The 27,043-nt window shown below is 34.7% G+C and overlaps 1 protein-coding gene across 2 annotated transcripts in view; it reads right to left on the reverse strand.

The window, feature by feature from the left end:
- RFX7 (regulatory factor X7) overlaps positions 1-27,043 on the reverse strand; it is a 143,937-nt gene that overhangs the window by 47,404 nt on the left and 69,490 nt on the right. For both annotated transcript variants that reach the window (XM_043921175.1, XM_043921176.1), the window contains exons 3-5: positions 26,717-26,750; positions 5,227-5,309; positions 2,623-2,745 (exon numbers count right to left, since the gene is read on the reverse strand). In XM_043921175.1, the coding sequence (XP_043777110.1) occupies positions 2,623-2,745; positions 5,227-5,309; positions 26,717-26,750 (240 nt within the window). The remainder of the gene's footprint in view (positions 1-2,622; positions 2,746-5,226; positions 5,310-26,716; positions 26,751-27,043) is intronic.

The raw sequence follows: 27,043 nt of genomic DNA on the forward strand, positions 1-27,043 counted from the left end.
TACTTAAGTTGATTTATTCTTGGATATTTATTATTTGTGATGTTATGGTGAATGGGATTGTTGCCTTAATTTTTGTTTCTGATAGTTGGTTGTTAGTGTATAGAAATGAAACATATTTATGTGTTTTAATCTTGTATCTGTAACTTTACTGAATTTGCTGATGAGCCCTAGTAGTTTTCTGATGACATCTTTGAGATTCTCTTTGAGTAGTATCATGTCAATGCAAACAGTGACAGTTTTACTTATTTCAATTTGGATCTAATTTGGACTCCTTTGATTTCTTTCTCCTGTTTGATTGTTGTTGCTAGGATTTCCGATACTATGTTGAATAAAAGTGGTGAGAATGGTAAAAAAAAAAAAAAAAAAAAAGAAAATAAAACCATGGAAATTTTTGAAAAAGAGGGATCATGAGGGAAGGCTGGTCCCACTGATGTTAATTTTTAGCTTTTTAAACATTTACTGACGAAAATACTTCAAGATACTATGGTCTTGAAGTAAGAACAGAAAAATACAAAAGAAGAAAACTGAGTCCAAAGGGATTTAGTAAGATAAAAGGTACATTTAGATTAGTATTGTGAAAAAAAAATTGATTATCAATAAATAAGATGCGGATAATTAACCATTTAGAAAAAATTAAAATTAGTTCCTTATCTTAAGGCATTTGTTTACAAAAATAAACATATATACTTGGTCCAGAGGTCTAAAGGGTTATATGTGAAAAATGAAATGGGTAATAGCAAGGGAAAATACACATGGATTATTCAGCGGCTAGGGGCACTGGGAAGTTCTTTCTAAGCAAAATAGCGATTTCATAAGTTGCAAAGATGCAGACAGATCAGACTACTTATAAAATATTAAAATTAAATAATAAACAGTAATCTTGAAACAATTACATTTCAATAGCTAATATTCTTAATAAATAATGGTTCATAAGCCAGAAATTCTAATTTTAATAATCTACACAAAATTATAGTCAAGAATATTCACTGCAGTATTATTTGTAAACTGTTTCCTCATTTAAGAATTGTGTAAGCAGTGGGGTCAAAATTTGATTAAATAATAATAAGAAAAGAAGGCATTAGAAAAAATAAAAAGTAATAAGCCAAAATGTTTATTTTTAGGTAGTAAGATTACTGGTGCTAGTTTTCTTTTTCATACATTTATGACTATCTGTCAAAACTTTCATGATGAATACATACTACTTTCATAATTAGAAAAACTAACACATTAGTCATCACTTTCATAAATACATGTGATTATCAGGCTTCAAAAGTTTCAACAAATATAAAAATTTGTAACAGTTTGTAAGTCAACTGTCTTTGCTTGTGGAAAGTCACTTAAACCTTGTGGTTCTATTAATATCTTAATTTAGCATAAAAATACAGTTAAAAGAAAAGATACGGTCTTAGATTATAACTTCATTTATTCTCTCAAAGGGATTTTGATTTTAATGACTATTAAAGGGATTGATTTTCAAACAAATATATCTGCCACTGCAACGAACAGAAATAACTCAAAATAAAGGTTTTTCAGAGTATTTAGAACAGAATCAATTTAAGACTTGTCACTCTATGTTAGGTTTTTATTCAGGAAACCTCATTAAGGTACTCCAAACTGGAAGATGACTTGTCCAAAAGGTCTTTAGAAAAAGTCTCTTAAAAAAACCCAAATATATATATATATATATATTTCATATTCTTGAGGGCAGAAACTGTGTCTTATTTATGGTATCCTCAGAACTTCTTACAGAGTTTGAGACGGCATGTAGGTGGTATTCAGCAGATTGCTGTAGATTGAGAGAATGAATTTTATAGATTTGGATCACAAGTACTCTTAGCTTTAATTTTCCTAAAGAGGAAACATCTAAAGCTGTTCAGTTAAACCTCGTACCCTTGATTTGTTTCAGACATTTCCCTTTAAACTTTCTCCAGCTCTAGTACATTTCTTAAGGTGGGTGAATCAGAATTTTGAATGAGGATAGAAAGTTTTCTTTCTAGATACCAATGATCTTAGTAAGTGTTGTTCTTTTGCATCATCTTACAATGGTTAACAGTAGCACTTATTTGACACTTTTCTTCCAAATTGTGTAAGGACAACACAGAGAATCTCCTTGCTTTGATATTTCAATATCCAGAAAATTTTGGTTTTATTTACTCTGCCAGAACACTCCAAATCAATTATAAATGTTAAATAAGACTAGATTTAGCATCTATTAATTTTCTCTAATCAGAAGGGCCCATTAGCCTCTATACTTGTGCTTACCACGTTTAAATAAATTACATGTACAATCAAAACTGTCTGAGTGTCTCCTATGTACAAGGCACTGAACTCCTTTGTCTGAGAAAACTCGCAATATTCCAGATACTTTGTTTTCTCTCAGGTTTCTCTATGCCTTCAGATATCCCTCCTGTCATCCAGAAGAATTTTACAGAAATCCTTTCACTCAGTAATGCTGTCCTTTATTACATACACAATGAGTGAAGCTTAGAGATGGAAGGTATCTTACAGATGTCCAAGTTAAATTCTCATATACCAGCATGATATTCACCAATGATAAATCATCATAGCCATACTTAAGGTCTTCAATACATTGCATGCCAGACATACACACATACAACTTACTTGTACTCATCATAGACTTCCTGTTTGGGCAGTGAAGTCTCAGGATGCTCCTCTAGGGTATTTCGAATCCAGGAGAAGGCATGCATCTGCTGTGCCCGACTAGATGACATGGCATTCTGATCACTAATCATAAAACAAGAACATATTTTAGCTGAACTAGACAGCAATTCACTGATAATTCTTGAGCCAGGCCTAAATGTTCCACTAAAGGACTATGTGTAAACACACAAACCAATGATCAAACCAAACTCTGGGCTTAGAGTATACGCCCAGTTTTTCAAACACAAATTGTCCACCTATGGTTGTGAGCCATTTTCTATACCTAGTGTTCAGCTGAAGTTATGGCCCTGTTCCATCCCCTACCATTGTCTCTAAAGCGGCAGAGGCGATGAGAGTACTGAAAACATAAGGTATCTGTTTAGCCCACAACTACCTCTAAGGGGACATCTGCTCACTTACTTGCCTGTTCACTTGCCTAAACTTATGAAATCATTGAACTACAAAATGAAAGTTATCAAAAACATTGTTTATTTTCTATTTGCTTAGCATTCTCAAGTTAACTGCCCTGAAATTTTACTAAAGCATTCTATGCTTTGGAATGGAATTCACACTAGAGAGATCCTGACAGGTCAAATCTCCCTCCATGGGCCTTCCTGTAATTGGCCCTCCTCTCCAGACCAATGCCTTCACTAAACATTATATGTTTTTATTACCTAGCATTGTCACTTATAAACTAATTTCATGAAATGGACAACCAAGATAACGTGAGGGAAGCTCCTCACTTGACTCTGATATTCATTTAAACTACAAAAACAATAATAATTTATATATTTCCAAAGAAATTACTGACCAATTTCTAGAACAAAAAAAACATTAAAACAGTTAAAAAATTTGGTCCAAGGGGAAAAAAGAAAAAGCAGCAGATTTTTCACTCCATTTCTTTTCATACATATGCTTTTAAAGTAAGAGAATGTTAAGCATAATTTCTATAAATGAAATGAATTCTGAGAAATACTTAAAAGGGTAGAGATCAAAGAGTGGAATGTATGAACCAACAACTTTTCTCTATATTTTCTAAATGAGGCTATTACATGTTTTTACTAATGAAAACAAAGTAATACCCAAGCACTCAAAACATCACACATTTATCATAAATTCATGTGCCATACAGACAATTCATTTTTTCCTCCCTTTTTAAAATTCTGTGATCTGCTCACCTGACAACCTAAAAAAAGTCTTGCACTTTATTGCTCACAATAGTTATGTTTATTCTTTGATTTTTCAGTTCAATTTTCAAAATCTCCCACACTGCATAAATATATTGATCTATTTATAAAACATAAGCCAATTGCATTTCATAGCATTTACTCAGGTACTCTACTAACTGTGGAAAATTCTGAAAGAGATGGGAATACCAGACCACATGACCTGCCTTTTGAGAAACCGGTATGCAGGTCAGCAAGCAACAGTTAGAACTGGACATGGAACAACAGACTGGTTCCAAATAGGAAAAGGAGTACGTCAAAGCTGTACATTGTCACCCTGCTTATTTAACTTATATGCAGAGTACATCATGAGAAACGCTGGGTTGGAGGAAGCACAAGCTGGAATCAAGATTGCCAGGAGAAATATCAATAACCTCAGATATGCAGATGACACCACCCTTATGGCAGAAAGTGAAGAAGAACTAAAGAGCCTCTTGATGAAAGTGAAACAGGAGAGTGAAAAAGTTGGCTTAACGCTCAACAGTCAGAAAACTAAGATCATGGCATCTGGTTCGATCACCTCATGGCAAATAGACGGGAAACAGTGGAAACAGTGGCTGACTTTATTTTTCTGGGCTCTAAAATCACTGCAGATGGTGACTGCAGCCATGAAATTAAAAGACGCTTACTCCTTAGAAGGAAAGTTATGACCAACCTAGACAGCATATTAAAAAGCAGAGACATTACTTTGTCAACAAAAGTGTCTGTCTAGTCAAGGCTATGGTTTTTCCAGTAGTCATGTATGGATGTGAGAGTTGGACTATAAAGAAAACTGAGTGCCAAAGAACTGATGCTTTTGATCTGTGGTGTTGGAGAAGACTCTTGAGAGTCCCTTGGACTGCAAGGAGATCCAACCAGTCCATTGTAAAGGAGATCAGTCCTGGGTGTTCATTGGAAGGACTGATGTTGAAGCTGAAACTCTGAAGAGCTGACTCATTGGAAAAGACCCTGATGCTGGGAAAGATTGAGGGCAGGAGAGAAGGGGACGACAGAGGATGAGATGGTTGGATGGCATCACCGACTCAATGGACATGAGTTTGGGTAAACTCCGGGAATTGGTGGTGGACAGAGAGGCCTGGCCTTCTGCGGTTCATGGGGTCGCAAAGAGTCGGACATGACTGAGCAACTGAACTAACTGACTCAAGTACATAAACGTACCCAGGTATACAAATATATTAGCAAAAACTATGGGTAAACACTTAACCAAATATGATCAAAGACTAAAATATCTATTGTTTTGCCAGTCATTTTCTGATGATTTTAGGAATAGTGCAAAACAGTAACAACCACAACACACATATAAACACTGTAACTGAGGCAGAGACAAGAAGAGATATACCTTTTCTCCCCATTGCTGAGACCAGAAGGCAGCTGAAGGTAGAGGTAGAGTTTCTCTAGGTCTGTAAACTTCTCAACTTCTTGCTGTTAGTTAAAAAGGATTAAAAAACAAAGATCATTTTAAAAATTGTTTCTCTCTCAACAAAATTTACTAACATCTTCCTAAAAAAATACTATCTAAATTTAAACCAGATGGAATGAGTCACTTGCCAAAGCAAACAAAATCTAGGCTTTTTTCTCATCAGTAAAATAATATAGTCATGTTGTCTGACAAATTTATTGCATATAAAATGTTGATTAGTAAGAGAAAATGGTACTTTCCTATTAATTCTTACATCCTGGGTATAAAGTAAATCAAATCAATGCTGAGACAAAAATTCCTCATTTTAAACCACATTTAAAGAAGGAGGGTTGTACAATATTACAGGAAAAGTACTAGACTGGGAGTCAAGAGACTATTTACTAATAGCCTAACCATTTAACTGGTTGTGAGACTTCCACGCCTTAGCAGGTTTTCCTTAAAAATGTAAAATGAATGAGATAATTTCTAGGATCCTTTTCTAATTCTCAAAAATCTAGAACATGTGACTAATGATACTACTGTCAATGGGGGTGGAACTGAGGTTTAAAAATCCAATTATTCCTCAGTATCTGTGGATAACTGGTTCCAGGAACTCCCTTCTCCCCGACTGTGGATACCAAAATCCACAGATGCACAAGTCCTTTACATACAATGGTGGTATACAGTTGGTCCTTCTTAAACACCATAACCAAGGAATCAAATGTGATCCAGGGCTGGTTGAAACTGCAAGTGCAGAACCTGTGGATCCAGAGGGCCAACTGTACCAAAGTACAAACAACAGCCCCTTTCACACAACGCAGATGTAATTATTCTCTGACTTGCAACAGTGGATGCTATTCGCAGAATCTATTTGTAAGATCATCTGTCACTACTGTTCTGCAACTTTGTCATTTTATCTATAAACGTAACCTTTAAAATAATTTCCACTATTCAGAGGACTGTATAGATGTCTTTCCCAGCTGAATTTGCCACAAGATAGTTTTAAATCTGCCATAAATCCTACTGCAATAAAAAGATATGTAACTTTTGGCAACCTAACTCATTACAATTGAATTGCACTGCAATGGAAAATATGCACAGATTACTGGCATTTTTGGTGGCAGAATCCTTACATAATAAAGTACAACTAAACACAGATCCAATTTATTTAAAAAGCTTAAACTGATATAATTTAGCCTTATTCTTATTCTCACCAGAATTCATTCAAAAACAGTTTAATCTTAGAATCTATCCACAAAATGATTTAATCAATTACATGCAATCAACTCTCAAGTCTACATTGTTTTTATTCTACTGTCTATGGGGTATTTTCCAATTAGTTCTAATATCTGATAGACTGACCAGCAATGTCTTATATAACTTTCCCCTCGACAACAACAATAAAATTCTACAGAAACACAGACATTTCCTTTCAAAACTGTTATTTAACATCTTCTTTTCTCCAGTTTCCCAGTGTTCAGTTTCGGAGTCTACCTGGTTTTGTTCCCCTGGGTGTGTTCCATTCTAATCCTCCATTTAGACTTCTTAACTCTTTCCCCCATGTTCTTCCAGTCTCTTCATTTTCCCAACCACTACATTAGTTTAAGTCTTTAGCTGTCTTTCTTTCAACAATGAAGGATAATTCATTTACTCATTTATTTATTCACTAAATTTATTTTTTGCAACATTCCACAAATGTAAGTGTTAACTTATATTGTGTATCACAACCTATATAAAGGCTGGAAATAGATGAACAACACAATAGTCCCTGCCCTTAAGGAACTTAAAATGATTCTTGAGTTACTGAAAATATCTAACTATCTGTTTTGCCTGCATCTATCTTTCCCCACTTTAATCTGTCTTAAATATAGTTCCTAAAATACCTCTTGTTGAATATTATTAACATCACCCACTTAAACCCAACAGAGCCTTTCACATTAAATAAAAAATAGTTTATGTTACAAAAAACCCATGATTAGTATTATGGGCAAAGTCTTAAGAAAATGCAACACAAAACATCTTTTTTCCCCCCTTGGGTAAACTCCCTTTCTTAATGGAATATTATTCAGCTATAAAAATGAGTGAAATCTTGCCATTTGTGGCAACATGAATGGACCTCGAGTGTACTATGATAAGTAAAACAAGTCAGACGGAAAAGGATAAATACCATATGATCTTCCTTTTATGTGGAATCTAAAAACAACAACAAAAAAGACAAAAACCTTGAGCCCATGGACACTGTAATGATTGGTGGCAGCCTGAGGTGGGGGAGGGAGTGTAGGTAGTGGGAGTGGAAGAAGGGGTCATACAGTACAAATTTCTAGTTATAAAATGAGTAAGTCACGGGGATATAATGTATAGCACGGTGAATATAATTTGCAAGTAGCCAGGATAGATCTCCAAAGTTCTCGTTATTAAAAAACTTTTGTAGCTATGTATTGGTGACAAAGGTTAACTAGATTTATCGCAGTGATCATTTTATAATACAAGCATACCTTGCAGGTACTACAGGTTCAGTCTTAGACCACCACAATAAAACAAATACCACAATAAAGTGAGTCACATCAATTTTTGGTTTCTTAGTGCTTATAAAAGTTATCTTTGCTCATGCTCAGTCGCTAAGTCTTGTCTGACTATTTGTGACCCCATGAACTGTAGCCCACCTGGCTCCTCTGTCCATGGAATTCTCCAGGCAAGAATACTGGAAAATGTATTGTCATTTCCTTCTCTTAATATAGTCTATCAAGTATGCAACAGCACTGTATTTAAAAAACAAGGCACATACTTTAATTGGAAGTATTTTATTGCTAAAAAGATGCTAACCATCATCTGACAATGCAGGCAGGCTCACCACAAACCTTCAATTTATAAAAAATAATATCTGCAAAGTGTAATAAAATGCAATAAAACAAGGTATGCCTATATATACAAATACTGAATCATTATGTTGTACACCTGAAACTAATATAATGTTACATCAGTTACAAGTCACTTAAAAATATCAAACAAAAAAAACCCACCATTTTTGATGACTAAGAATAAAAAAACTTTATATTGTTGGAAAAACTTTGGTTTCTATAGTTTTCAACTTTTATATATACTAGAGAAAAGAACAGAGAAGAAATTCCATAAGAAATTCAGAAGATAATCCAAATTAGGATAAAGTACCAAAGAGATGATTCAAAGATGGAATCAAAAAAAGATCAAACTCACTGCTGCACCCTTTACTTTGTCTTTCAAACAGTGAAAAATTACTACTGTCAATTACTCTTTTGTTATGTGGGACTCAACACACAGAAGAAAATAATTGGAGAGTTTACTAAAACTGACATCAAAGAAGCAAATGAGAACAAAATGACTTAAGTGTACAGTGGTGGCATTCTAGTCCAGTGGAGCTGAGTTTACCATGAGAATTTTGGTTTTGGATACACCTGTCACTTACAGCTAATCACTGGCCTCCAAAACAATGATCTGTGGTGTATAAGACCTTAACTTTGATTATATCAGGGCAAGAATATCATGTGGTGCAAGTAAGTTAAACATCAGATTATTTGATATACTGTGTAAAGATTTAAACATCAAGAGTAAAGTTTTCTGTTCCATGTGGAGATTCATTAATTGTAAAAAAGAAGCATGCTTGATGGATTTATGAAATGAAGGACAAAGCTGCTTTATTTTTAGAGCATTAGAAAAAAAACTGCATACATTTTTAAAAATTATAATTTTAAAATTCTGCCATAAAATGCAATAATGCATTAATATATGCTACAATGTGGATGAACCTTGAAAACATTATGCTAGGTGAAAGAAGTCAGACACACACAAAAAAACATTTATCAAATGCTTTCACTTTTATGAAATATCCAGAACAGTCAAATCCATGGAGAGAGAAAGATTAGTGGCTACCAGGGACTGGGAGGAGGGCACTAAGAGGATTGATTGCTTAGTGGGTTTCCTTGGGGTGATGAAAATGCTTCAGAACTGGGTAGAGGTGATGTTTACATAACACTGTGAATATGCTAAATAGTACTAGTGATAAACTTTATGTTATGTATATTTAACAACAATAAACATTATAATTTTTAATAGAGCTTGATATATGTGGCAGACATATCTGATTATCTGACCTGAAACTTCAAATGACAATTATCAACATCCCTATTTATTAGACTTAAAAGTCTTCATTTCCTTGAGTTGAAGAAGTTCAGTTCTCAACAAAGACAGAAGTTCTCAAAGCAAATTTATTAAAAGTGCCTTCAAGTTTAGGGGGAACCTCAAGTACTATCTAGTTTGTTCAATGAACTAAGGTGATAAGTTCCCACTCCTGTAGTTGAAAATCTTGCCCAAAAGCTTATGAGGCTTCTCTCTTATAGTTCAATCTTTGCAAGAAGATATCAAAAAGGAATTCTGGAACTGAAGTTTGATTCAGATATCAAAGACATTCTAGGAAACCACTCTGAAGAATTTTTGGCAAAAATCTCCCTGTTTATTCCCAAGTAGGTAAGCAGACCTTGTGTGTCAATCATCCCATTTACATAAGCATACCTTTATACAGGTGGTCTTTCAGAAACTTTGAGTATGAAAACTTTGAAAAGCAGTATCACAGACCTAATGTTGCAAATGGCCTAGATAGTGCTTTGCCCTTTCACATCCTAGATAGAAAAGTATACAGCAAAACAATCAGATTCCAATACTGAGGCCACCTGATGTGAAGAACTGACTCACTGGAAAAGACCCTGATGATGGGAAAAACTGAAGGTAGGAGAAGGGGATGACAGAGGAGGAGATGGTTGGATGGCATCACCGACTCTATACTCCGGGAATTGGTGAACAGGGAAGTCTGGTGTGATGCAGTCCATGGGGTCACAGAGAGGCAGACACAACTGAGTGACTGAACTGAACTGAATATCCTTTTCCCCACTTTGTGGCACCTTGGGAGCGCTGTGTTTCAGTGGTGAGGCTACAACATGGCAATGTCTGTCAGTGTGGGTTCCTGTGGGGCTATGTGGAGCAGGGGCCTCCGGTGATTTGTGCTATATACATAAAGTGAATGAAAACAAGTTGTTCTGGTTAGGCCATTGATATTTCAGGCTTCCTTTGTTTCGGCAGCATAGCCTTGCCCCTCCTGATTAATATAGAAAGTTAGACCTTTTCCTCTATGTAAATAAAATGTTGAGAGAGGAAATGGGCTCTTCTCTAATCACAAAAGCTTTCATTCATTTTTAGAATAGCATTTAACTTATTTTGAAATTTCAAATTATACTAGCCAAGCTATTTACATTTATCAAATTGAGACATGGTCTAAAAAAAATGCTAAGACTATATAGTTCAGATTATATAGCTTTCATGCTTTCATCTACTTTACGTAAAAAAAAAAACCTAATTAAAAATTCAATTGTAATAAATTTTGCATACATGACCATACATGATCCTATAAGAGACTGTTTGTCTGTTTACTTTGGGCCATAGCAATTACTCAGGGTTTTATTATTATTATTATTATTATTTTTTACTCAGGGTTTTAAACTCAATTAATTTGCATTTATTGATTGTTCAAAGAAATTTTTTTTGGTGTCTACTTACACCTTCCTCCTCAACTAGATTGAAGACCCTAGTTTATCGACATCTTTTTGAGGCAAAAACTGAAAATGTACGACAGAGCCAGATGGTACTTCTTTTAATACCCCATTTAATTTTTAAATTTAGAACAATAAAGTATTTCAACCAAAGTACAGAAAGCACACATGTATCACCATCCATATTAAATAAAAGATGCTAACTTTTTGCCATATTTGCTTCAGAATTCTTTAAGCTTTTAGACTATACAGTAATGCTTATTATATGGACTAAAACCAGTTTATCCATTCTTTTATGATAGACAATTTCATTATTTCAAATAGTACTACAATACAAATTCTTATTTGTGACTGCTGTGTCCTTGTGTAGGAGTTTCTGTTTTGGTATGTATCTACCTAAAAGTAGAAGTACTTGGTCATGTAAGATGCACATCTTTAACTTTGCTGGTATTCCCAAACTGCTCCCCAAAACTATTACGCCAATTTGTTTTCCAAAAGCAATGCTACAATTTCTCCACATCCTTATGAAAGCTTAAGATTTACATTTTAGCTAATCTTTTAAGTATGAAAAAGTATCCCACCCACTGTTTTATTTTAAATTTTCTGATTGAGGATGAGGCTATCATATTATTTATCATTTGAGTTTATATTAACTGAGTTTATATTTGAGTTTACATTAATATAATAGCTATCCAATTTTATCATGCACTTGGAGAGATTGCTAAAGATGGTAAGTTTCTGACTTAGCAGTCTGGCACAGGAACCTTGAAAATCAAAGGTTAAAAATAATGCCATTTTTACTTTCAATATTTAAAAGCAACTTCAACTGAGCTGGATTTTAATTTAGAAAAAAAATCTGACAACTTATCTTTGAAAGGATCATATAGCAAAATGTATGATTCACTGATCCTTCTTGAACCTGTGGAACAGACTTTTCATATATCACCTGGTAACTGATTAGTATAGTAATAAAGCAGCTTTGATGGAGCTTTTAGAAACTTGAGGTTAATAGGTAAGTCTCTTATTGATAAGTTAGTAGCCAATAAGGAAAAATGACCTATATTATATATTATAGATGAATAAAGCAGCTGCTGCTTGAGCATGACTGCTGGCTCTTTCAAATCTGATCTATCTAAAACAGCAGGATATAGTGGTCAGGTACAGGACACAGAATCAGAAGGCCTGGATCTGAGTTCCAGATTTGCCCCTCATTAGCTTTGTGATATTAAAGCAAGATGAGCATTAATTTTCAAGTCTGTGAAACACTGATAAAACACCCATGAAATTTTCATAAGGATTAAAAGAATTTTATAAAATATATCTATGTTAGGTTATTACCACATAAACAGTCTGGAGGACTACAGTCCATAGAGTCTCAAAGAGTTGGACACAACTGAAGCGACTTAGCACACATTACATAAATATTACTTTGAAATATATGCTTGCTGAAAGTCAGATTTTGGCAAGAGAGTTTATAATTCAAATTCTATCAACAAATATAGAATCTTTTGTTTGAAAAAGCAAGGTATCTGAAATTTAGGAAACATTTAGCTAGGTGACCTTCACCAACTTAAAGAGTTATACCACAAGAGCAAGGTTCCTAGATTCTATGTATCAGACGTGAGCAGCAAGTTATTGAAGACAGTGCTCCACCAGCACTGACTTTCCTCAGGGTAACTGCAGAAAAACACAGATACTATTCCCTCATAAGCCATCAAGATGTTACTGAAGTTAGAAGATACTTCTGATAACCGTGATACTAGAATAGGTCAGAAACAAAAGCTTTTACCAGGTTGGACTTGGAAAAGAAAATGTGTAACTTTCCACTTGTCTTCTGTTATTAAAAAAACACCTGAAACAATATTCTTTATTTCAAACAACCAAGTTAATTTTTAGTGTTTCAGCTTGTCTGCTCAGGACATTTGCCTTTGAACTATGAAAACATACCAGATGAACTGAGGAATCAGGGAGTATTTTCAATATTTTATTACTACAACTTTAAAACCTCCAAGCAGATGGTAAGGAAACACATTCCCACTATTTACTGGCACAGGTAGTCTGAGTGGAGAGACCTGTTCCTGCTTTCTTAGGGAACATACTGAATCAGGTTTATCCCACAATTTATCAAACATTAATAAAGAAGGATTTTTCCTGTTTGAAATAAATTTCTTTGCAGTGATGTGCTTCTTGTTGTGAGACTTTCCCCTCAAGTATTAGTCAGGTTCTTCTCTTCTTTTTTTAAACAAGGTCACAAAACTGGGTAACAGTTGATATTTATAAAGATGGTAACCAGTGAAGACTTAAATGAAGATCTTTCATGCAAATCTTTGATGGATCATTAGCCTTAATTCCAGAAGAAGCAGAAACTCTCCTGTTGAGATGTATAAACACCTTTCAAGGAATGAGTCAGGTTGACAATGACAGTCTTGATGGAAGATGACCAACCCAAGGGTATCACATTCATAATTAGTTATTCAAATTTTTCTTTTCAAACTAATATCCGAGAAAGGTTTTAAAAGAAGTTTTGATTTAAATTTGTATTTAGAAGTGGTCATTTAAAATTCAGAAACTTAAAATCTCCAATTTGTTTCTTCCATTAAATTATCACATGTGGAGGGAAAATATATAAAGATAGGATAATTGTACTTGAATTTGTCTGTCTTTTATTTTGTAAACTACAGAAACAAAACAAAATGTGAAAAAAATTCTAATTTTTTTTTCCCCTGAAAGGAGACATTGATTTAGGAGCACAGTTACTAAAAGGCCTCTTTCTTCACCAGCATTACTGACAGAAGGGCTGAATGGGGAAAGTGGAACCTTACTCTACAGTTTTTTTTTTTAAATTTATGGAAACAATCAACATACCTGATATTATATTCTTTCAGGCCCCAGCAGTTGTGAAAGCTGTTCTTCCCCAGGATTGAATAAGGAAGATAGAGAAAAAGGTCAAGGTATAAGGACTCTATTTTTCAATGCGTTTTGCTTAGAATTCTTAATTTTCAGCAATTTTCAGTTTCTTAACTTGCTATGAGAACCATGTGGCCATTTTTTATAAATGTGCTCTAAAAATATACTCTGTGATATGTGTATGTTTACATTTGTCTTTATTGATAAGCAGGCAAACACCAGGCTTTAAAAATAGTATAGATACAATTTTCTATTATTTATTTTTAGTATATTTCATAGAGCCATTGTCGTCACAATTATAATCAATTTAAACAGTTAAAATCATTTTAGCTATTTTGTTTCAGTGAGCATATTATGTTTTTTAATGGCATTCAAGCAACCTGTTTGCAAAAAAGAGACTAAATTTAGAATTACTGATTACTAAAATTCAGTAAGATGATGAGGCTAGCTTTTCATTTTTTTCCTCTTCAGATTTATTTTCAAAGTGGATAATTACTTTCAGAAACATTTCTTAATTACAGGGAGAAGTAGAATATTTAAAAATTCATATAAATAACCTCATATTTTAAACACTTTAAAAAATGTTGTTTATCATTGTTTTTCAAAGTCTTGGCTCTGGAGTCAGGCTACCTGGATTAAAAGCCTAATTCTACCAATTAGCAAGTTTTATGACCCTGAGTAAGTTATTTAACCTGTCTGAGCCTGTTTCTTCATTTGTAAAATGAGGATGATAACAGATTAATCTCATAGGCAAATTATGAGGACTGAATAATAAAATATGTAAAGTACTTGTCTGGCATGTGATAATAAATACTCAATAAATGCTAATAATATTAATATGTACAGAGAAACTCTGGGTGATATTATGTGCATATTACACATAGTTTTTGATAATTATTATTTGTAGATAATCACTCAGCAAATGTTAACTGTCTTCTATGTACTAGACAAGGTACTAAGCACTGGGGCTACCAAGACCGTGAGACACAGTTCTTATTACTACCAAAAGCTTATTTTTGTTGAAGGAAACAAATTAACCTGGGGATCAGCATACTATGCAGTAAGAGTGTAACAGGGTAGAAAGCTTTTTATAAGGTGCATGAAAGCAAGGGCCTTAACAGAAGAAGGTATAGCAGAGAGGCTAGACTCAGGCATACTGTTAACTCCCTTCTTTGTCTTCTGGTCTAGTGGCTAGAAAACAAAATACTCTGTATCCTAGTTTCCCTTGTAGCTAGGTGCACCCAAGTGACGTCACCCTGGAGGTGGAAGTTCCTGAAGTGGGAAAAGAGTAGGTGCCCTGAAAATAAACACAGAGTTTTCCTAGAAGAAAGACCTTTTGCCCTTTCTCTCTTCTTCCTGCCTTGGTATTTGGATAGAAGGTATGGATGTGCAGCAGCCATCAATGCTGTGATGGGACAAAAGGTGACTCAGCAAAACACAAAAAGCCTAGGACTCCAGTAAGCTACTGTACCGCTCTCTGATGCCTAACTCTGGACTTACTAGATGACACAAACTTACTTCTTTAAGCCACCAATAGTTGGGGTTTTCTGTTATCTGCACCTGAATGCATTCCTAGTAGATAAACAGCATTCTGAAAAGGTATTTGAGCCAAGTCTGAAAGAAGCAGGAGTCATCCAAGAGAAGAAAAATGAGAAGAGCACAGCTGGCAGAGGAAACAGCGTCTATTAAGTCCTGGAGGTGGCGGGAGCGTGGAGGGCCGATACCGGCAGCTGTTCTACAATGTGCACCTTCTGGTTCTCGGACAGCTTTAGCCAGGTGACTCCCAACTTCTCCGTCTGCCTCTGTGTTTGAGGGATTCAATACTCTCCCCTCAGTGGTTCCATATGGTAAGCAAGCATTCTTAAATGGTAAGTTCCGTGATGATGAACATAAAAACTGTGATCCCTGACTAATGTTTAGCCTTCTAGAAACACATATTTGTGGTTAATAAGTCAATTAGATTTCACATTAACAATTTACACATACAGCACCTTCGACTGAAGCTGCCCTGTGTGCCTCTATTTACACTACAGGCATACCTCCTTTTGTTGAGTTTCCTTTTATCATGCTTCACAGATACTGTGTTTTTTTTTTAACAAACTGAAGGTTTGTGCATCCCTACACTGAGCAAATCTACTGCCACTCTTTTTTCCAGTCTTATTTGCTCACTTTGTGTCTCTGTGTCACATTTTGGTAATTCTCACAGTATTTCCAACTTCTCCAACATTATCATTGTATCTCTTTTGGTGATCTGTTATCAATGATCTTTGATGTTACTACTAAGACTTGCTAGAGGCTCAGATGATGGTTAGTGTTGTTTAGCAATAAAGTCTCTTAATTAAAGTATGTACAATATTTTTTAGACATAATGCTACTGCACACTTAATAGACTACAGTATACTGTAAACATAGCCTTTGTATGCACTGCGAATCCAAACAATTTGTGTGACTCACTTTGTTGCAATATTCACTTTACTGTAGTGGTCTGGAACTGAACCCTCAGTATCTCTGAGGCATGCTTGGAACAAGTACAGTTGTTATCTCCTTTAATACTGCCAGCAACTCAGTGGATTAGAAACTATTATTATCACCCTTTAAAGTACAACTAAAATAGGTTAAAATTTTCCAAAATCAGACAATAATGGCAATAAAGGTAGGGGCAAAGATAAATACAGGACTGTGTCATTCTATAGTCTCAGCTCTGAGCCATTCTATTATATTGCCAGTTACTCTTAGTTTCTGACCTATTTATTCCACTTTACTTGTTTAAATCCTTCCTGAATCTATGCAATAAAGTTTCAGTTCCCCATCTGTACTCTGGGGATGAGCAGGGGTGGTTACCTCCTAGCAGGTTAGTGTGTGAAGAAGGGAAATACCTAAGCTGAGGAGAACAGGGGGAAAGAGGAGAATGCCAGAGGAAAAAAAAAATGTTCTTTCTCTCTAAAGGAATGAGAAGTTTCTGTTCTTATGGGCAAACTGTGAAGTATTCAGTAATTCCAACAAAGAAATTCAAATATTTTAACAAGTCTATGGTCTCTGAAAGGTCTCAACTGAAGGTGGTAACACTTCTTGATATTTTAAATCACAAAATGTTAAAAAATTGAGTCATTAGGTTATACTCATTCATAACTTTAAAAAATATTTATTGATCATCCTCATGTGCCTGTAGGCATATTCCAGTGAATATGTTGCTACACTCAAGAAGCCAAGAACAAATAAAAATACTAATTATGACTATCACAGAGGTGACTACATAAAACAAATGAAGGTAAGCACAGGGTATTAGGGGAAAGAAGATATATCAGACTCAGACCTGAGAAATCCCAGATGGCTTTCCGAGGGGTAGTATCTAAGATGAATCTTAAAATATAGCTACATATAGTTGGAAAAAAAAAGAGCAAGTGGATAGTCTAGACCAGAGTTTTTCATCATTTAACACTACTGACAATTTTAGGCTGAGAAGTCTATCATAAAGTAGTGCCCCGTGCCTTCCCTCGTGGCTCAGACGGTAAAGCGTCTGCCTGCAATGCGGGAGACCTGGGTTTGATCCCTGGGTTTGGAAGATCCCCTGGAGAAGGAACTGGCAACCCACTCCAGTATTCTTGCCTGGAAAATCCCATGGACAGAGGAGTCTAGCAGGCTACAGTCCATGGGGTTGCAGAGAGATGGACACGACTGAGCGACTTCATTTTCACCTTTGCAGGATGTTTAAATAGCATACTTGTCCTCTACCCACTCAACTGGTAGCACACTCTGAGTGTGAAAAACAAAAATGACTCCAGATGTGGTCAAATGTTTCCTGGGGGCAAAACTGCCTCCAGTTGAGAACCACTGTTCTAGAACTGCACTATCCATAAGGCTGCTACTAGCCCCTTGTGGCTATTTAAATTAAAATCAAATTAATAAAACTAAAAGTTCAGTTCCTCGGTCACACTAGCCACATTTCAAGAGCTTAATAAATAGTCACATGTCTGTAGTGGCTACCAAACTGAATAGCACACATACTGGACATTTCTACCAATGCAGAATGTTCTAATGGCCATTGCTGTTCTAGACTAAGAGGATATATATTCTCTTCTCTTACTTCACAAGCATTCACAGCTTGCTGACAAGTCTGCAGAGGGAGTAGAGAAAGATGAGATTGAATAAGAGAAGTAAAGCCTAGTATGAAGGCTCTTCAATGCCTTAAGATAAAACAATGGGGAACCAGTAAAAGGTCTTAACCAAGGGTATAAAATACAAAGATTCACATTTCATAAAGATGTTGGAATGATGTTTTGAAGAATGGAATAAAAGTGGAGGGATGAGAAGCAGAAAAATAGCTGCAGTTATTTCCAACAAACATGATGGTCTGGATTAATGTAGAAGCAGTCAGGATACACAAAAATAGAGCAATTTTGAAGGCACAAGTGATGGGATGTGGTGACTGACTAGATGTGAGGTAGGTGAGAAAGAGGATGAAAACAAGAAAGACTACCAGGTTTTTAGGTTGGCTGAGTGAGTATATTCACTAAGATAATATGACAGAAAGAATAATGGCCCTCCAATATGTTCATGTTCTAATCCTCAAATCCCTAGAACTGTGAATCTGTTACACCACTGTAAAAGGGACTTTCCAGATGTGAACACATTAAGGACCTTGAAATGGGGAGAGCATCCTGTATTATCTAACAGGCCTAATGAAATCACAAAAGTCCTAATAAGAGGGAAGCTGAAGGAGATTTGACTACAAAAAAGAGATGTGTCAGAGTGACACTGTGTAAGACGTGAGGACTCACTGCTGCCTTTGAAGGTGCAGCCACTAAAAGCTATAAAAAGCAAGAAAAAGATTATCCCGTACAGCCTCCAACAGGAATACAGTCCTCCTGACACCTTCATTTTATCTTAGTGAGCCCTATGTCAGACTGCTGATCTGTAGAATGACAAGATAATAAACTTGTGTTAAGCCACTAAATTTATGATAATTTGTTACAGTAGCAATAGGAAACAAAACAAATAGGTTCAGAATTTGGGGTGTGATACAGTGAAACTAGTTCTGGAAAAGTTGAGTTTCAAGTGCCTATATGACATCTTAGTAAAACTGATCAATAGACAGTAGCTGGCTATATGGTCTGGAGCATAAACTGGGGATATATAATTAAGAGTCATCAGCATACTGAGATTAGTTGACACCATCAAAGGAGATGAGGTCACTATGGGCAAATACAGACAGAATGCAGAGAAATACCAAGAAACTGCAACTGACTGTGACATGTTCAAATTCCAATCAGATAGCATTGAGACATCTCAGTCAACACGCAAAAAATTCAGTATAGACACTACAGCAGTAACACCCTAGTATAAGAGCTGAACTAACTCTAAAGTCTAGCTATTTCAGACTTGCCCCAACAAAGCTTAAACACAACCTCAAAAGGATAATCTGCAAGTGCTTTAGCTGCCAGCCAAAGATAACTGTAATACATTTTAAAGAAAGAGAACAAAATCTAGACATTCTAAATGAATACTAAACTAAAAATTACTAGACATGTAAAGAAGCAGAAAAACATGATCTCGTAATTGCAACAAAAACTCAGTAAAGAGACTTAAGAGATAACTAGAAAACAAAGACCTTAAAAGAGTTTTTATGAACATGCTCAAGGATTTAACAAAAGAAATGGAGGATATAAAAGAAAATAACCAAGTGAAATTTCTAGAACTTAAAAAATACAAGGTCTTATAGATCACATATGTCAAGAAGATTAAGGAATGTGATAATAATATTAAATAAATATAAACTATCCAAAATGAAGCAAAAAGAGAAAAAATGACTAAACATAACCTTAGTGACCTGTGAGAATTACTGAGGAATGTAACATAAATAAACTTTGAGACCCATGATGGAAGGGGGCAAAGAAGAGTATTTGAATGGCTGGAAATTTTTGAAAACTGATGTAAAACTGTAAACCTACAGGATTATAGAAACTTAATTAATCACAAGCAGGTCAAAAACAAAGAAAAACAAGGCTATAAGGCTATAAAATTGCTGAAAACCACTAATAAATAATCTGGAAAGAAGCCAGAGGAGAAAAATAGAACACATTACACACAAGGGAAACAAGAAAGAAAACAAACTTCTCAATGGAGTCTATGCAAACCAAAAGAAAACAGATCTAGACTGCAAAAAAGGCTGAAAGAAAAAATTTCTAGAATTCTATACCCAGTGAAAATACCTTCTGTAAATGAAAGATTTCTTCCAAATAAACTAAAACTGGGCAAGTTAATCAACAGCAGACCTACAATGTAAGAATATAAACAGCAAAATGGTATACATACACTCAACCTTACAGGCAATTCCAAGACAAAGCTTGTCAAATTGGTTAAGCATATGCTGTCATCAACAACAAAAAAACACTTTAAAGTGTTTATATAACTTTGCTCAGAAGTAAAGGGATGAAAAAAGATATGCCACACTAACAAGCACTAATTATAAGAAAGATGGAGGGGCTATGATATCAGACAAAGCAGACTTGAAAAAAACAAATGTTACTAGAGATTAAAAACAAAAACATAATAATAATAAAAGAATCAATTCATGAAGAATACATAAAAATCTTAAATGTTTATGCTCCTATTAATAGCTTCAATACATGAGGCTAACACTGACAGAATCAGAGATAAAAAAATTCACAATCACAATCACAAGGTTTTAGCATCCCTCTCAATAACTGAAAAAGTGAAATATCAGTAAGGATAAATACGTTTTGAAAAACAATAACCAACTGGACCTACCTGATAACAGTTGACATATAGAGACAGAAGAGCAGTCTATCCAGTAACAGTAGAATATATGTTATTTTCAAGTACATATGAAACATTCACTAAGCTATACCAAAAACAAGATTCAATAAATACTCATCTACTTGGAAACTGATCATACTATAGTATGGGTAACAAGAATAAATTAAAATAAGAAAAGTTTCATTTAACTGAATGACAATGAAAACACACAAAAAATTATGGAATGCAGCTAAACCAGTGCTTAGAGGATTATTTGTAGCATTAAATGTTTACAATGAAAAGACAAAATTTAAGTTAAAATTTCTTTACTGAGGGGCTAGAAAAATAAGTGCCAATTAAAGCCAAGTTAAGCATAAGAAAAAAAATGTACATTAAAGGAGAAAGAAAACAGAAAACTGACAAGAAAGAAAGTAAATGAAACCAAAAGTTTAGTTTTATTTATAAAATTATTAAACCTCTAGCTAAGCTGATTAAGATAGAAGATACAATTGCTAATTTTCAGTAATGAGAGGGAACTGCTAAAAATCCTATAGATAGTAAAGGATGATAAGGGAATATTATTAAACAATATTATACTAACAAACTCACTACTATAGGAAACACGAACAAATTCCCTGAAAGACACAAATATCAAAACTGCATCAGGAAAAAATTTAAGTATAGCCTTGTAATAATTAAAGAAACTGATTTCATAGCTAAAACCTTTACCACAGATGGTTCCACTAGTGAACTCTACCATAAATATTTAAAAATGAGGGAATTCCCTGGCAATCAGTGGTTAGGACCCCATGCTCTCACTGCTGAGGGCCTAGGTGAGGACCCAGGTTCAATTTCTGGTCAGGGAGCTAAGATCTCATAAGTTGTTCAGGGTGGTCAGAAAATTAAATAAAAAAATAATAATAATACTAATTTTAATCTAAATTCCTTCAAAATATAAAGGATAAACACCTCCAAACTCATTTCATGAAGCCAACATTACCCAGATACCAAAAACAAAGACACTACAAGAAACCATCAGATCAAAAGCTCTAATTAACACAAATAGTCTTAAAAAAATAGCGAATCCAATGCTGCTGCTGCCGCTAAGTCGCTTCAGTCGTGTCCAAACTTGTGAGACCCCATAGACAGCAGCCCACCAGGCTCCCCCGTCCCTGGGATTCTCCAGGCAAGAACACTGGAGTGGGTTGCCATTTCCTTCTCCAATGCATGAAAGTGAAAAGTCAAAGTGAAGTCGCTCAGTCGTGTCCGACTCTTAGCAACCCCATGGTCTGCAGCCTACCAGGCTCCTCCATCCATGGGATTTGCCAGGCAAGAGTACTGGAGTGGGTTGCCATTGCCTTCACAGAATCCAATGCAGCAGTATATAAAAGTATAACACAACATACGGAGGTATATGCACCATATGGAGCTTACCAGGGGAATGCAAAGATGGTTGACTTTGGAGAATTAATCAGTATAATTTATCAAGTTAACAGAATCACAGAGAAGTACCATGTGATTATTTCTGTAAGTGCAAAAAATCATTTGGTAAAATCAAGTATGTATTTGTGATATCAAGTTAACAGAATCACAGAGAAGTACCATGTGATTATTTCTGTAAGTGCAAAAAATCATTTGGTAAAATCAAGTATGTATTTGTGATAAAAAGTCTCTTAACAGAAAAGGAACAGAATGGAATAACTTTAAAAAAGCATTCATAAAAAAGTTAACGCTAACAGCACATTATAAGGTGAATGAATAAATGGTTTTCCCCTAAGACTGAGAACAAGGGAAAGGAAATCCAATTCTCATCATTTCTATTCAGAATTGAACTGGAGGTTGTAGTTGCGAATAAGGTGAGAAAAATGAATGAACAGACATTTAGACTGAAGTCGGATTAAACTTTTATTCATGGATAATATGATTGATTTGGTAGAGAATTCAAAAACTTGATGTAACATGTGAACTTAGTTAAGTCTGCATACTTACAAGGTCAATATACAAATCAGTAATAAAATATAATAAACACTTTTTAATGCCATTTGTGATAAAATCCAAAATCTTATTTAGGAATAATTTAAGCAAAATACACACAAAACCAGAAAACACTGCTAAGAGAAATTATAGAGAAATCAACTAATATGGAGATACACCATGCTTATAGATTAGAAAATGTGTCATTAGGATAGCCACTGGCCCCAAATCTATCAATAAATTCACTGAAACAGAAACAAGTCCCAGTAGACTTTTTTTTTTTTGACAGAAATTGACAAAGTTATTCTGAAATTTGTATGGAGAAGCCAAAACCAATTCAAATAATTACATTACCTGATGGCAAGACTTTTGACAAAGCTACCATAAAAAAGACAGTGTGGTGATATCATAAAGACAGATAGCAACTGATGGGGGAAAAAAAAAAACTCTAGCCAAAGACCCACGGCAGACTTCCTAATAAGCAGTGCTTAAACAACTGGATATCTATCCATTTGGCTAAAAAAATAAACACTGAAGTTCATCTTATACCAAACATAAATTTAAATCAAATTGGCTCACAGACCTAATACAAAAAGCTAAAACCATAAAACTTCTAGAAGAAAATATGATAAAAACAATGTGAGAAAGTTGAGATACCTAGAACAAATGGAATGAATAGGCCAGGACGCCCCCCCCAACCCCAAGTAACTCTAAAATGATGGAAAAATGATTTTAGGGCTTTGGAAACTGACTAACGGAAACATACTGAGAAGTGTTTGATCATTAAAAACTGCTGAACTTCAGGTGTTAACTGTGAGAGTCAGTTTTACTCCTGTCTGGGGCTTCTCCCATGACCTATCCACATGGATGAGGCTGACTGTGTTTAAACATGAAAAGGAAAACTTGATGACAATGAAAAAAATACCAAGGAATCTCAATAAAAGTTGAGAAAATAGAACATAAAGAAAGATAATCAGACAAAAAAGGAACAAATCCCAGAGACTAGAGGGATAAAATCAATCATTTAAACTTACGTGTAATGGCAGCTTCCTATGGAGAGGGGAATCCAAGGGACAAATATATATGTATATGAAGAAATAATGGCTGAAAACATCTCAAATCAGATTAATCTACAGATGCAAACTCAGCAAACCCAAAGTAGGATAAACACAATGTGATCCATACCTACATGTAAAACAGTCTCACTGTTGAAAGCAAGAGTAGGTGGGTGAGTGAATGAATATATGAATGAATCTTGATAGCAAGAAGAGAAAAACAACTCATCATGTACCAGAAGAAAACATGATTAATGACTGACTTTTCATCAGAAACAATGAAGGCCAAAGGTAGAGAAATGATACATTCAAAGAGACAGAATTTTTTAAAGAGAAACCTAGGAATCAAGAATTCTATATCCAGTAAAACTATTCTTCAAAACTGAAAGTAAAATAGACATTCACAGACAAATCAAGACAGATCAAGAGAATTCATTGTGAGCAAACCTGCCTTGTAAAAATACTAAAGGAAATTTTTTAGACCAAAGGAATTATCCTTAATTCCTTTGTTTCCCCCTTTACATTCAATACATCAACAAGCAAGGCTTACTGGCTTTAAATCCAAAATATGCCTTGAACCCATTTACTGTACTCTTTCCCTATCTTCCCCTTCCAAGCGCGCAACCACCTTGCATTCTTATTTCGACTTTTCCAATAGCCTGATTTCCCTGCTTCTACTCTTATACCCCTAAAAGCCTATTTCCCAACAACTGCTAGGGTATTTTTTTAAAAAAGAAAACTAGATCATACTATTCTTGTACTTGAAATCTTTTAATTGGCTTCCATGCATTTAGAATAAAACACATACTATTTGCCATAGCTATTCTTTTCTCCTATCACCCTCTCCTCCCTTCGTTAAGTTCCAGTGCACTGGGTTCTTCATATTCTTCAAACATTCCAGGCTCATTTCTGTTTCAGAATTTTTGTACTTTCTGTTCCCTCTGCCTAGTATTTGTCACAGCCAGATCTTTACACAATACTGGCTTCTTCTTATTCAGGTCTCTTTTCAAATGTCATTTCCTCAGATACTTTTGCTAATCATGCAATCTAAAGATTCCCTATACACTGTCAGTTGTCTCCTTCTGCCTTTTAAAATTTTTGTAATAGCATATTTATTATTATCTTAAGTTGTAAAGCTTATTTTACCATTCATTTAATGTCTACTTCACTCAATAAAATGTAAGCTTTATGAAGACACAGATCTTACTATCTTGTTCATCAAATATATATATAACTTTAAAATTCATGCTAAAATAGAAACACTTCTGAATTCTTAAAAGATTAAAAATCCTTTTTATTCTTATTTAGCATTTTATAAATGCCATTTAACAAATTATACCAGTCTTCTGTCTCGACTTTCTCAATGAAAAGAAAAAATTGAATAGTCCTCCAATATTATCACAGATACTAAAAGAAAAAAGCCAAGAGTCTTAGATAACAACTGTACTTGTCTTGTTTACCATTGTATTTTGACACCCAGAGAGGGTCTAGCAAAGAGTAATTATGCAGTAGTTACTGAATGATAGATATAAACAACTGAGAATACATATGAACTCTTGAGAGTAGAAAGAAACAGAAAATGCTCTCTGGGGGTAAGGTTACCCCTCCATCCCCAATCACTACCTTCCTAGGTCTTAAGAGAATTATTAAATCTGTTTTAACAGACTGGATTTCTTGAGGGCAAGGCAACATGTCCTTTGGTTTCCCAAATATTCAGCATTGGCCCAATAATTTTTTTTTTTTTTTAGTAAATGCAAGAGCATGAGTCTCTTCATTTGTAAAAGGGAATTAACAAGATCATCTACTTTAGAGTATTGAAAAAAGGGGGAAAAACATCCCCACAAAGTACTCTTTCTCAAACATTAGGTTAGAAAAGCGCAGGAGAACCTTTCATACCTGTTCTCCTATGAAGTAATGTTATTTACTCACCTACCTAGAAACTAGTATCATAAGCTAAAAAGATCATATACTGTTTCAGCACCAGACGCTGCAGACCCCTGCTCCCTAACAAAAAGAGGTAGCTTATAATGAAGACACAAACCTGAGTAAGAAAGTCCTAATGTCACAAGAGAAAAAGAGGACTAACAACAGTGACATTTTGGGGAATCTAACAGTGCAGTCACTGAATATTCTAGAGATCAGGGAACATTCCAAAACTTTCCATGAAAGAAGTCAGTACTATTCCAGTAGTCTCAGTAGCTGCATACTTCTTCCCTTATATGTTTAAGAGAAGATCAATGGAACAGAAAATAAATTTAAACCATTTAAATCTAAATTTAAACCATTTTGTGGCTTTAACTCCCAAAGGCCAGCAGTCCAAACACAAAAAGTATATTATAGCAACAAAAACTAATACATTAAGTATTTTAAAAAGCTTTTATTTAAACAAATTCTTATAGTCTAAAAGTCCAATCTAAATGTAAACTATTATTGTGGCTTTAATTCCTGAAATCTAGCAACCCAAATATAAAAAACACACTACAACAAGAAAAGGGCTTCCCTGGTAGCTCAGATGGTAAAGAATCCACCTGCAATGAGGGAGACCCCAGTTCGATTCCTAGGTCGGGAAGATTCCCCTAAAGAAGGGATAGGCTACCCACACCAGTATTCTTGGGCTTCCCTGGTGACTGAGCTGGGAAAGAATCTGCCTGCAATGTGGGAGACCTGGGGTCCATCCCTGGGTTGGGAAGATCCCCTGGAGAAGGGAAAGGCTACCCACTCCAGTCCTCTGGCCTGGAGAATTTCATGGACTATATAGTCCATAGGGTCGCAAAGAGATACAACTGAGCAACTTTCACTTCACTCACCACAAGAAAACTAACCTATCAAACATTTAAAATTTTTTCTTTAATAAATCCTTTAAGAATTACTAGAATAGAAAGCTACACATTCACTTTATTAAATGCTGAAGCAATCTTTAGTAAAAGCCAGTAAGTTTCAAAAACATGTAATTACCTCAGATTATGATTTCATTATTGATGACATATAGGCAAGTAGACAGCATACAGCCAGTTCACCCCATGGTTGTAATTAAATGTCAAATTTTACTCACTAAAACTCAGCTCCATTTAAAATAAATATTTCATATTCAAAAATAATATATTTCATATAGTGGGAAAAGCCTTATAACAAAAAGACTTTAAGATTAGTTATTTTACTTACCAAAATGCAGTCCACCTTAGATTGTATAGTTTTGCTAAAAGAAAAAGAAAGTTAAATTAGTACGACTAATAAATTTAAATTTATTAAATATTCAAAGTATTTTCAAACAGACATGGTAATTCACTATCCATATCCATTTTTTCATATCCATGAAAAAAATAAGTTAGATTTCTTATTAAGATTAGGCATCAGAGCCTAAAACTGCATTTTTCACAAAGCAAAACAAAAACCTATTTCCTATTCATTGTGCTAAATTCAATCCTAAAACATGACCAGAATATTTTGAGTTCATTGCTATAGTAATATTGTTGTTATGCTCTATCATTA

This window comes from Cervus elaphus, chromosome 12 (assembly GCF_910594005.1).
Source record: "Cervus elaphus chromosome 12, mCerEla1.1, whole genome shotgun sequence".
Taxonomy (NCBI): Eukaryota; Metazoa; Chordata; class Mammalia; order Artiodactyla; family Cervidae; genus Cervus; species Cervus elaphus.